At 37.7% G+C, this 12,564-nt stretch overlaps 1 protein-coding gene across 1 annotated transcript in view; it reads right to left on the bottom strand.

Annotated features, from left to right (window-relative positions):
• Nucleotides 1–12,564, bottom strand: part of CFAP47 (cilia and flagella associated protein 47) — a 543,896-nt gene that overhangs the window by 153,562 nt on the left and 377,770 nt on the right. Inside the window, exons 50-51 of the mRNA XM_042974584.1 lie at nucleotides 9,254–9,388; nucleotides 4,415–4,549 (exon numbers count right to left, since the gene is read on the bottom strand). Coding sequence (XP_042830518.1) covers nucleotides 4,415–4,549; nucleotides 9,254–9,388 — 270 coding nt within the window. The remainder of the gene's footprint in view (nucleotides 1–4,414; nucleotides 4,550–9,253; nucleotides 9,389–12,564) is intronic.

Genomic DNA, 12,564 nt, shown 5'->3' with positions numbered 1-12,564 from the left:
ATTAGCATACAGTGAAACAATGATTTCAGGAGTAGATTCCTTAATGCCCCTTACCCATTTAGCCCACCTCCCTCCCACAAACCCTCCAGCAACCCTCAGTTTGTTCTCTATATTTATGAGTCTCTTCTGTTTTGTCCCCCTCCCTGTTTTTATATTATTTTTGTTTCCCTTCCCTTATGTTCATCTGTTTTGTCTCTTAAAGCCCTCAGATGAGTGAAGTCATATGATTTTTGTTTTTCTCTAATTTCACTTAGCATAATACACTCTGGTTCCATTCACGTAGTTGAAAATGGCAAGATTTCATTCTTTTTGATTTCCAAGTAATACTCCACTGTGTGTGTGTATACACACACACACACACACACACACACACACATACACACACACCACGTCTTCTTTATCCATTCATCCATCCATGGACATTTGGGCTCTTTTCATACTTTGGCTATTGTTGATAGTGCTGCTATAAACATGGAAGTGCATGTGTCCCTTCGAAACAGCACACCTGTATCCTGTGGATAAATGCCTAGTAGTGCAATTGCTGGGTCATAGGGTAGTTCTATTTTTAGTTTTTGGAAGAACCTCCATACTGTTTTCCAGAGTGGCTGCACCAGCTTGCATTGACACCAACAATGCAAAAGAGATCCTCTTTCTCCACATCCTCGCCAACATTTGTTGTTGCCTGAGTTGTTCACGTTAGCCATTCTGACAGGTGTAAGGTGGTATCTCATGGTGGTTCTGATTTGTATTTTCCTGATGATGAGTGATGGTGAGCATTTTTTCATGTGTCGGTTGGCCATCTGGATGTCTTCTGTGGAAAAGTGTCTATTCATATCTTTTACCCATTTCTTCACTGGATTAGTTGCTTTTTGGGTGTTGAGTTTGAGAAGTTCTTTATAGATTTTCGATACTAACCTTTTATCTGATATATCATTTGCAAATATCTTCTCCCATTCTGTCGGTTGCCTTTTAGTTTTGCTGATTGTTTCCTTCGTTGTGCAGAAGCTTTTTATTTTGATGAGGTCCCAGTAGTTCATTTTTGCTTTTGTTTCCCTTGCCTCTGGAGACGTGTTGAGTAAGAAGTTGCTGCAGGCAAGATGAAAGAGGTTTTTGCCTGCTTTCTCCTCGAGGATTTTGATGGCTTCCTGTCTTACATTGAGGTCTTTCATCCATTTTTAATTTATTTTTGTATATGGTATAAGAAAGTGATCCAGGTTCATTCTTCTGCCTGTCGCTGTCCAGTTTTCCCAGCACTACTTGCTAAAGAGACTGTCTTTATTCCATTGGCTAGTTTTTCCTGCTATGTCAAAGATTAGTTGGCCATACGTTTGTGGGTCCATTTCTGGGTTCTCTGTTTCATTGATCTGAGTGTCTGTTCTTGTGCCACTACCATACTGTCTGGATGATTACAGCTTTGTAATATAGCTTGAAATTTGGGATTCTGATGCCTCCTGCTATGGTTTTCTATTTCAAGATCCCTTTGGCTATCCGGGGTCTTTTCTGGTTCTATACAAATTTTAGGATTATTTGCTCTAGCTCTGTGAAGAAGGCTGGTGTTACTTTGATAGGGATTGCATTGAAAATGTAGATTGCTTTGGGTAGTATCCACATTTTAACAATATTTGTTATTCCTATCCAGAAACATGGAATCTTTTTCAATTTTTTCGTGTCTTCTTAAATTTCTTTCATAAACTTTCTATAGTTTTCAGTGTATAGATTTTTCACCTCTTTGGTTAGATTTATTTCTAGGTATTTTATGGTTTTTTGTGCAACTGTAAATGAGATCGATTCCTTGATTTCTCTTTCTGTCGCTTCATTGTTGGTGTATAGGAATGCAACCGATTTCTGTGCATTGATTTTATATCCTGCAACTTTGCTGAATTCATGATTCAATACTAGCAGTTTTTTGGTAGAATCTTTTGGGTTTTCCATATAGAGTATCATGTCATCTGTGAAGACTGAAAGTTTGACCTCTTCCTGGCCAATTGGATGCCTTTTATTTCTTTGTGTTGTCTGACTGCAGAGGATAAGACTTCAAATACTATGTTGAATAACAGTGGTGAGAGTGGACATCCCTGTCTTGTTCCTGAACTTAGGGGGAAACCTCTGTTTCTCCCCGTTGAGGATGATATTAGTGTTGGGTCATTCATATATGGCTTTTACCATCTCGAGGTATGCTCCTTCTATCCCTACTTTCTTCAGGGTTTTTATCAAGAAAGGATGCTGTATTTTGTCAAATGCTTTATCTCTGGCTATTGAGAGGATCATATGGTTCTTGTCCTTTCTTTTATTGATGTGATGAATCATGTTAATTGTTTTGCAGATATTGAACCAGCCCTGCATCCCAGGTATAAATCCTGCTTGGTCATGGTGAATAATTTTTTTAATGTATTGTTGGATCAGGTTGCCTAATATCTTGTTGAGGATTTTTGCATCCATGTTTATGAGGGAAATTGGTCTACAGTTCTCCTTTTTAGTGGGGTCTCTGCCTGGTTTTCAAATCAAGGTAATGCTGGCTTCATAGAAAGAGTTTGGAAGTTTTCCTTCCATTTCTATTTTTTGGAATAGTTTCAAGACAATAGGTGTTAACTCTTTCTTAAATGTTTGGTAGAATTCCCCTGGAAAGCCATCTGGCCCTGGACTCTTGTTTTTTTGGCAGATTTTTGATTACTAATTTGATTTCCTTACTGGTTATGGGTCTGTTCAAATTTTCTATTTCTTCCTGTTTCAGTTTTGGTAGTGTATATGTTTCTAGGAATTTGTCCATTTCTTCCAGATTACCCATTTTATTGGCATAGAATTGCTCATAATATTCTCTTATTATTTTTATTTCTGTTGTGTTGGTTGTGATCTCTCCTCTATCATCCTTGATTTTATTTATTTGGGGCCTTTCCTTTTTCTTTTTGATCAAACTGGCTAGTGGTTTATCAATTTTGTTAATTCTTTCAAAGAACCAGCTTCTGGTTTCATTGATCTGTTCTACTGTTTTTTTCTTTGTTTGTTTTTGTTCTTTTTGTTTTTTTGGTTTCGATAGCATTAATTTCTGTTCTAATCTTTATTATTTCCTGTCTTCTGCTGGTTTTGGGTTTTAATTGCTGTTCTTTTTCCAGCTCCTTAAGGCATAAGGTTAGGTTGTGTATCTGAGCTCTTTCTTCCTTCTTTAGGAAGGCCTGGATTGCTATGCGAACCATTTTTCAATACTGCCTAAATATCACTCTTAATCCATGTATTCTGTGATGGTTAATTTTATGCTTTACCTTCGCTGCTCTGTGATGTCCAGTTATTTGATTAAACACCGGGCTTCAAACTTGCCGTATTTTTTTCCCCATTTTTTAATGTGATGAACACTTAAATCAGTGAAGTTTGAGAAAAGGAAATTACCATACATAATGTGGGTGTACCTCCTTCAATAAGTTGGAGGCCCTAAGAGCAAAGTGAGGTCATCTGAAGAAGAAGCAATTCTTAGTCAAGCCTGAAACAGAAAACCTGCCTGACCTTGCAGCCTGCCTGGCACGGCTGGGGAAGATGGACCCAAGATTGCAATACCAACTCTTACCTGATTCTCTGCCCTGCTTGCTTGACCTACAGATTTTTCACTTGCCAATCCCCACAATCGTGTCAGCCGATTCTTTAAAATCTCAATCTCTCTATCTTTCTGTCTTTGTCTGTCTCTCCATATGTGTGTATATGTATATATGTATGTGCGTGCCTATTTACATTACATCACATTGTATTATGGTAGTGTCTGTTTTACTGAAGAATCCCGACCAAACACAAAGTGATTCCATAAAGATTTCTTCCTTGATATACCTCATTGTCTCCACAGCTTTGCTGTTGTTGACTCATTCTCTAACGCCCTCTTAAGTCCCTGCTACTCACCCTTCAGAGAATTCAGTCACCCATTCTCCAGGAAATCTGCCCTACCCTTCTAATTCTCCATTATCTCAATTTCCTTTGAATTTCTACTAAAAAGATATGATGTTTAACAACGTTCCGATAAAGCTTTAGATCACTGGAAGGAAGAATAATAGGACTGATTTTCTTCTACATATGAGGAAGGTTGCTATCATCTGTTAGGCTGAAGAAAAGCATGTTACATTGTTAAAATAATGTACTCATTAACATTTTATCAGAAATGTACTGTAATCTATTGTTTGATAAGAAATATACATAAGGTTGTTCACTTATGAAAGAGCAAGCAGCCTTCACGTGAAGTATTATAACCTTATGAATGGTAATAGCTATACAAATCTAGAAAGTAAATTATGTAAAGTTATCCGGAACTAATACAAGAAGATTCTTACAGGTATATGCAACACACCTTTGTATATATATTGTGAATGTAAAGTATTAATTAATTTAAAAGGGAATGACTGAAGAGTGATCATGAAACTCTCCTTAATCATAAACTTACTTTGGTCTTCCTCATCAATTTGGGGGGATAGTTCTGATACTGATCTCTGAAAGGAGGGTACTCGAATGTCATGTTGATCTGGTTCTTCCTGAGATTCATCCTCTTGACTTCTTTTAACAGAAAGTGAGATTGCACCTACAACACATAAGTACAAGATGCTATATTAACTAGGGATTTGTTTTCTAAAAGGAAAGGTCAATTTTAGGTATTAAACATGCTTTAGTGTGAAACTAATAAGGAACCAAACACAAATTGTAGGTGTTAGTACCAGATTTAAACCTGATGGTGGTACAGAACAATTTAATGGAAAATCCATTAATATTTATTTTAAGTATAAGTGATGGTCAGTTTTTATTTACAAAGTAGTGTCATACGTAGGTTCACAACTGGGGCTATCTGTTACCAGCTGTGTCCCTCAGTTTGCCCAAATGTGAATTGGACGCGACACTGGTGGCAGCTGGTGACACTGGAGAGTACAAAATGTCCCTGGTATTACACTGACTCCATCTGGGGCTCCGGGAGTGCTTCCAACAGTTTACGCATCTCTGAGTGGGCAGGATTGTCCCCAGACTGTGGCTGAGATGGGCTAGAGCCAGGTCACAGACTGCTTCAGAATCTGCAGTGGGCTTGAGGTTGGCAGGCCTGACCACAGAATATGTATGGGCGTGTCACCCTCTGGATCCCTGGGCAGGCAGGACTGCTTCCAGACAGCAGCTATGAGGGGCTGAAACTGGATTATAGGGCTGCTCCCAGATGTGCAGACAGACCCTGGTCTATGAGCCTAATTCTGGGGCATGCACAAGCACATCTCCCAAGACGAGGGTTCCTGGACCATGGCTGAGAGTGCCTGGCCAAGTTCCAAGGCCATTTCAAGATCTGCAGTTGGACCAAGGCTGAAGGACCTGCCTCAGGGACACAGACAGGTGTGTCTTCTGGCAGGTCCCTAGGGGTGCAGACATCATGGCTGAGAGGGGCTGTGAGACAGATGTGAAGTGATATCTCCTTGTAGTTTTGGTTTGTATTTCCCTGATGCTGAATGATGTGGAACAACTTTTCATGTGTCTGTTTGCCATCTGCATGTCTTCTTTGGAGGAATGTTTGTTTACATCTCCTGCCCAGTTTTAAATTGGATTATTTAGATTCTGGTTATTGAATTGTAGAAGTTCCTTATATATCTTGGATACTAACCCTTTATTGGCTATATCATTATTGTTTTTGGTACAATGGTAAATGGTATTGTTTTCTTAAATTCTCTTTCTGCTGCTTCATTTTTGGTGTATAGGAATAAAATAGATTCCGTCATTGATTTGGATCCTGCAAAATTAACATTTACTGAATTCATTCATCAGTTCTAGTAGTTTCTTGGTAGAACCTTTAGTGTTTTTTTACATAGAGTTACCATGGCTTCTGTAAATTACAAGAGTTCTATTTCTTCTTTACCAACTTCGATTTGTTTACCATTTGTTTCTTTTGTATTTTTAAAAATTATTTATTAATGTTTACTAATTTTTGAGAGCAAGAGGGACAGAATGTGATCAGGGAAGGGGTAGAGAGAGAGAGGGAACACAGAATCCAGAGCAGGCTCTAGGCTCTAAGCTGCCAGCACAGAGCCCGATAGAGGGGTCAAACTACCAACTGTGAGATCATGACCTGAGCCAAAGTTGGACATTATTAAACAACTGATCCACCCAGGTGCCCCGGTTGTCACATATTTCTTTATGTTGTCTACCTGCTGTGGGTAGGACTTCTAGTACAAAGTTGAAGAAAAGTGGTGAGAGTGGAACCCCCTGTCTTACTCCTGACCTTAGGGGAAAAGCTCTCAGTTTTTCACCATTGAGTATTATGTATTATTTCCATTTTAAAGAAGGGAAATCATGTAAGAGAAAAGCCATAAACAGCGTTCCATTATAATTGAAATTTTTGTAACCACTTCACGATGTAAACATATATGAAATCATCACAGTGTACATCTTAAATGTATAGAACTTTTGTCAATTATACCTCAATAGAGCTAGAAAAAAAACCTCCGTTATTCGATGGACACCATTAAGAAAATTAAAACGAAAACCACAGACTGAGAGAAAAAATTTTTAAAGCACATATCTGGAAAACAAAAACCAAAACCATGTACGAGAAAAAATTTTAAAAAGCCTAAATATTCAGCAATAAGAAAACAAACAACCCAATGTAGGACAAGGGATGGGCAAAAGAGTTGAAAAAGCATTTCACAAGAATACGTATAGATGACAAAGAAGCACAAGAAAACATGCTCAACATTATTATTCATTACAGAAATGTAGAGTAAATCCACACTGCAAGTGAACTACACACAGATGAAAATCGATCAAAGTGCAATGGCGAATCCTACAAACCATGGTCAAGGATATAGAGAAACTGGAACTTTTATGCAGTGCAAGTGAGAATGGAAAGAGAGACAATCTCGTTGAGATACTGTTGGCAGTTACTTCTTTAAACATTGTAAATTCAACTACCATATTATCCAGGCATTCCACATATAAGTGATTTACTCAAGATGAATGAAAGTATATGCCCACACACAGATTTATGTATAAATGTTCATATCAGCTTTATTGATAACTACCAAAAAAATGGAAAAACCCAAATGTCCGTCAAAAAGTAAAAAGATCCAAATATTGTGGCGTATCTATTTCATGGACTACGACTCAGTAATAAACGGAATAAAGTATTGATACGTGTACTGTGTGGATGGATCTTAAAATAATTATATTGCATAAAAGAAAACAATTCCCCAAAAGGGTTAAACCTTATGATTTCATTCATATACAATGCTATTAAATGCATATATGGTGACAGAAAACAGAAATGTTGCCGAGGGCAAAGGTATCTTATGCCATGAGGGAAGAGGAGGGTAAAAGGATTAAAAATGGACACAAGGAGACTTTTTGTGGTGACCCATATTCATTATCTGATTTGTAACCATGGATTCATGGCTGTATGCATGTGTTAAAACTCAAAATATATACTTTAAATATGCATAGCTTACTGTATGTCAGGTAAACCACAATAAAACTGTTTAAAAAGCACCCTTAGGGATTCCTGGGTGGCTCAGTTGGTGGAGCATCCCACTCTATTTTGGCTGAGGTCATGATCCCAGGGTCATGGAATTGCACTCTGCATCCGGCTCTGTGATGAGTGTGGAGTCTGCCTAAGATTGTCTCCCCAACTCTCACTCTGACCCTCTCTCCTGGTCATGCTCTCCCTCTCTCTCTTAAAACAAACAAACAGCATACTCTATATTAGAAATTATACTAACTACTGCTGAACAGGATAACAATAGGATAGGAGAAGTGTCACCCCCAACTGAATGTACTGTATAAGCAGGATGTGTAAGGGAAGTTCACAGCCAACTATGGGTATCTTTCCTGCAGTAGGCAATATCATAAATGAGATAATAAATGCAGGAAACTTAATGAAGCCATCCTATTTAGGTATTCAGAACACTTGAATCAATCCATCCATCCATCTATCTATCTATCTATCTATCTATCGACCTATTTAATTGTCACCTCTATCCATTTATATCTCTCTGTTCCATAAATTCATGTCTATTTCACTGATATCAAATGCAACCATGTCCTCATTTGTTTGGATTCATTTTACCGTGGAGGTGACTTATTAAGTCTCCATGTAAAGCCTTCATTTATTTTGTTAATTTTACCTTAAACTTATTTTTAGAAATAATTTCTATGTAAAATAATGAATTTTCATATAAAAAAGCATCCTTAGGCTTCATCCGAGAAATAAAATGGGGAAGACTGCTTTTCACAAAAATGCAGAGTGGTAAGAAGCAAATGTTCACAAGTATTCGTAAAATTTTTTGAAGTTCCAAGCTAAGGAAAAATACCTGAGGTTACCTGAAGAAGAAGCAAACTTGGTCAAGACTGAAACAGAAAACCTGTCTGACCTTGCAGCTTGTCTGGCACAGCTGGGGAATTTAGACCCAAGACTGCAATACCAACTCTTACCTAATTCTCTGCCCTGCTTGCTTGACCTACAGATTTTTCACTTGCCAGTCCCCACAATCATGTCAGCCAATTCTTTAAAAATCTCAATTTCTCTGTCTCTCCATATGTATACATACATATATATTTGTACGTGTGTATGCATGTGCCTATTTACGTTACATTACATTATATTATGGTAGTGTCTGTTTTACTGAAGAATCCCGACTAAACACAAAGTCATTCCATAAAGATTTCTTTGATATACCTCACTGTCTCCACAGCTTTTCTAACGCCCTCTTAAGTCCTTGTTACTCATCCTTCAGAGAATTCAGTCACCCATTCTCCAGGAAATCTGCCCTGTCCTTTCCAATTCTCCATTATCTCAATTTCCTTCTAATTTCTACTAAAAAGATATGATGTTTAACAACATTCCAATAAAGCTTTAGATTATTGGAAGGAAAAATAATGGCACTGATTTTCTCCCACATAGGAGGAAGGTTGCTATCATCTGGTAGGCTGAAGAAAAGCATGTTACACTGTTAAAATAATTTACTCATTAACATTTTATCAGAAATGTACTCTAAGTTTTCGTTTAGTAAGAAATACATATAAAGTGGTTCACTTATGAAAGAGTAAGCAGGCTTCAAGTGAAGTATTCTACTCTTATGAATGTTAATAGCCATAGAAAGCTAGAAAGTAAATTATGTAAAGTTAATCCTGAACTAATACAATAAAATTCTTACAGGTATATGCAACACACATTTGGATATATATTATGAATGTGAAGGATTTATTCAATTAAAAGCGAATGATCGAAAAGTGATCATGAAACTCTACTTCATCGTAAATATACCTGGTTCTTCCTCATCATATTGGGGGGATGGTTCTGCTAACCATTTCAAAAAGGAGAGTTCTTGATTGTCATCTTGATCTGGTTCTTCCTGAGATTCATCCTCATGTCTTCTTTTAACAGAAAATGAGATTGCACCTACAACACATAAGTACAAGATGCCATATTAACTAGGGATTCATTTTCCAAACTGAAAGGTCATTTTTAGGTATTAAAGATGTTTAGTGTGAAAGTAATAAATACAAAGCCAAACACAAATTGTGGGGGTTAGTACCAGATTTAAACCTGATGGTGGTACAGAACAATTTAATGGAAAATCCATTAATATTTTAATGATAAGAGATGGTCAGTTTTTATTTACAACCAAGATTACGATACCTGGGTTCAGAATTGAGGTTCTCTATTACCAGCTTTGTCCCTCGGTTTGCCTAAATGTGAATTGGAGGTGACAATGGTGGCAGCTGGTGACACTGGATACTACAAAATGTCCTGGTATTACACTGACTCCATCTGAGGCTCTGGGAGTGCTCCGAACAGTTTACTGATTTTCTGAGTGGACAGGATTGGCCACAGACTGTGGCTGAGATGGGCTAGAGCCAGGTCACAGACTGCTTCAGAATCTGCAGTGGGCTTGAGGTTGGCAGGCCTGACCACAGAATATGTATGGGCGTGTCACCCTCTGGGTCCCTGGGCAGGCAGGACTGCTTCCAGACAGCAGCTATGAGGGGCTGAAACTGGATTATAGGGCTGCTCTCAGATGTGCAGACAGACCCTGGTCTATGAGCCTAATTCTGGGGCATGCACAAGCACATCTCCCAAGACGAGGGTTCCCGGACCATGGCTGAGAGTTACAGGGCCATTTCAAGATCTGCAGTTAGACCAAGGTTGAAGGGCCTGCCTCACTGACACAGGTGTGTCTTCTGGCAGGTCCCTAGCAGGGGCAGACATCATGGCTGAGAGGGGCTGTGAGACAGATGTGAAGTGGTATCTCCTTGTAGTTTTGGTTTGTAATTCCCTGTTGCTGAATGATGTGGAACAACTTTTCATGTGTCTGTTTGCCATCTGGATGTCTTCTTTGGAGAAATGTCTGTTCACATCTACTGCCCATTTTCAAATTGGATTAGTTTCTGGCTATTGAGTTGTAGAAGTTCTTTATATATCTTGGATACTAACCCTTTATTGGATATGTCATTATTGTTTTTGGTACCATTGTAAATAGGACTGTTTTGTTAATTTCTCTTTCTGCTGCTTCATTATTAGCATATAGGAATGCAATAGATACCATACATAGATTTGAATCCTGCAAAAATTAACATTTACAGAATTCATTCATCAGTTCTATTACTCTTTTGGTAGAGCCGCTCGTTTGGGTTTTCTACATAGAGCATCATGTCATCTGCAAATTGCGAGAGTTTTACTTCTTCTTTACCAAATTGGATGCCATTTCTTTCTTTTTTTATTTTTTGAAATTATTTATTAATGTTTATTTATTTTTGAGAGCGAGATGGAAAGAATATGAATGGAGAAGGGGTAGAGAGAAAGGGAAACACAGAATCCAAAGCAGGCTCTAGGGTCTAAGCTATCAGCACAGTGCCCGATGCAGGGCTCAAACTCACGAACTGTGAGATCGTGAGCTGAGCTGAAGTTGGACCCTAACCCAATGAGCCACCAAGGTATCCCTGGATGCCAATTATATCTTTATGTTGTCTAACTGCTGTGGCTAGGAGTCTAGTACTATGTTGAAGAAAAGTGGTGAGAGTAGATATCCCTGTCTCACTTCTGATCTTAGGGGAAAAGCTGTTTTTCACCATTGAGTATGATATATTATTTCCATTTTAGAGAAGGTAAACTGATACAAGATAGTTCAGTAGCTTCCCCAAAGTCAGTCAGCTCAGTATAATATAGGCAGAATATGTAGATGTGCATTCTGGTTCTAAGTCCATACTTTTTAAAACTCAATTAAAACATTTAATTTTTGAACACTTTTATGTTTACAGTAAAATGAGTAGAAAGTACAGAGTTCCCATATATCCCCCCTTACATTGCCTACTATAAACATCTTGAATTATTGTGATTTATTACTTAAATGTTGAGCCAGTAATGATATACTATTATTAAGTAAAGTCCATAGAGTGCATTCTGGCTAATTTTTTGTGTTATACATTCTATGGCTTTGGCAAATATGTAATTTCACGTATCTACCATTACAGTATCATGTAGAATAGTTTCACTGCCCTAAAAATCCCGTGTACAATACTCATTCATCCCTTCCACCCAACCTATAAAGAACTGTCAACCACTGATCTTTTACCTCTTCTAGAATGTCATATAGTTAGAATCATACAACATGTAGTCTTCTTAGATTTACCTCTTTTACTTAGCAATATACATTACGTTTCCTCCATATTCTTTGTGGTCTGATAGGTTACTGTTTTTATCACTGATAAATAACCCAATGTATAGATATACCACTCTTTAACCATTTATCTATTATATGACATTGTAGTTTTCCCCATAATTTGGCAACTATGAATAAAGCTGTTATTAACATTTATCAGCAGATATTTGGATGGCCATAAACTTTCAATTCATTTGGGGAAATACAAAGATGTATGATTGCTATATCATGTTATGAGTATGTTTACTTTTCTCTTTTTTTTTTTTTTTTTTTGTATTTGTGTGTTTATTGGCTCACTTATATATTTTAGGAGAGTGACAAAGAGAATACCTGAGTAGGGGAGAGGGGAAGAGGAGAGAGAGAGAGAGAAAGAATCCAAAGCAGGCTCCATACTCAGCATGGAATCTGATGTGGGGCTCCATCCCACAACCTTGGGATCACGACCTGAGCTGAAGTCAAGAGTCAGATACCAATCCAACTGAGCCACACAGGGGCCCCAATAACTCTTAATGGACAGAACAACTAGACAGAATACCAATAAAGACACATAGGATGTGACCATCACTTAGAACCACTAGAGCTAACTGGCTCATATAGAACATCCACCCATCAACAATGGAGTATCCAACTTCTTAAATCAACTTTGGACACTGTCCAGAATGGATCACATGTGAGGCCACAAGGCATATCTTAATAACTGAAAAAGATTTAAATCATAGAAAGCATGTTGCCTCATCACAATGGCATGAAATTATAGTCAGTAACATAAGGAAAAAAGGAATGTCACAAATTTGGACACTAAACAACATACTTTTAACCAATATTTCAAAAAAACTTAGAAAAAAATAGAAGTCTGAAACTATATAGATGATTGACAATGAGAACACAGCATACGAAACTGGTGTGATGCAGTGAA

The sequence above is a fragment of the Panthera tigris genome, chromosome X (genome assembly GCF_018350195.1).
Source record: "Panthera tigris isolate Pti1 chromosome X, P.tigris_Pti1_mat1.1, whole genome shotgun sequence".
In the NCBI taxonomy this organism is placed as follows: domain Eukaryota; kingdom Metazoa; phylum Chordata; class Mammalia; order Carnivora; family Felidae; genus Panthera; species Panthera tigris.
The sequence above is the reverse complement of the archived record's forward strand: the minus strand, read 5'-3'. Positions and strand labels throughout refer to the sequence as shown.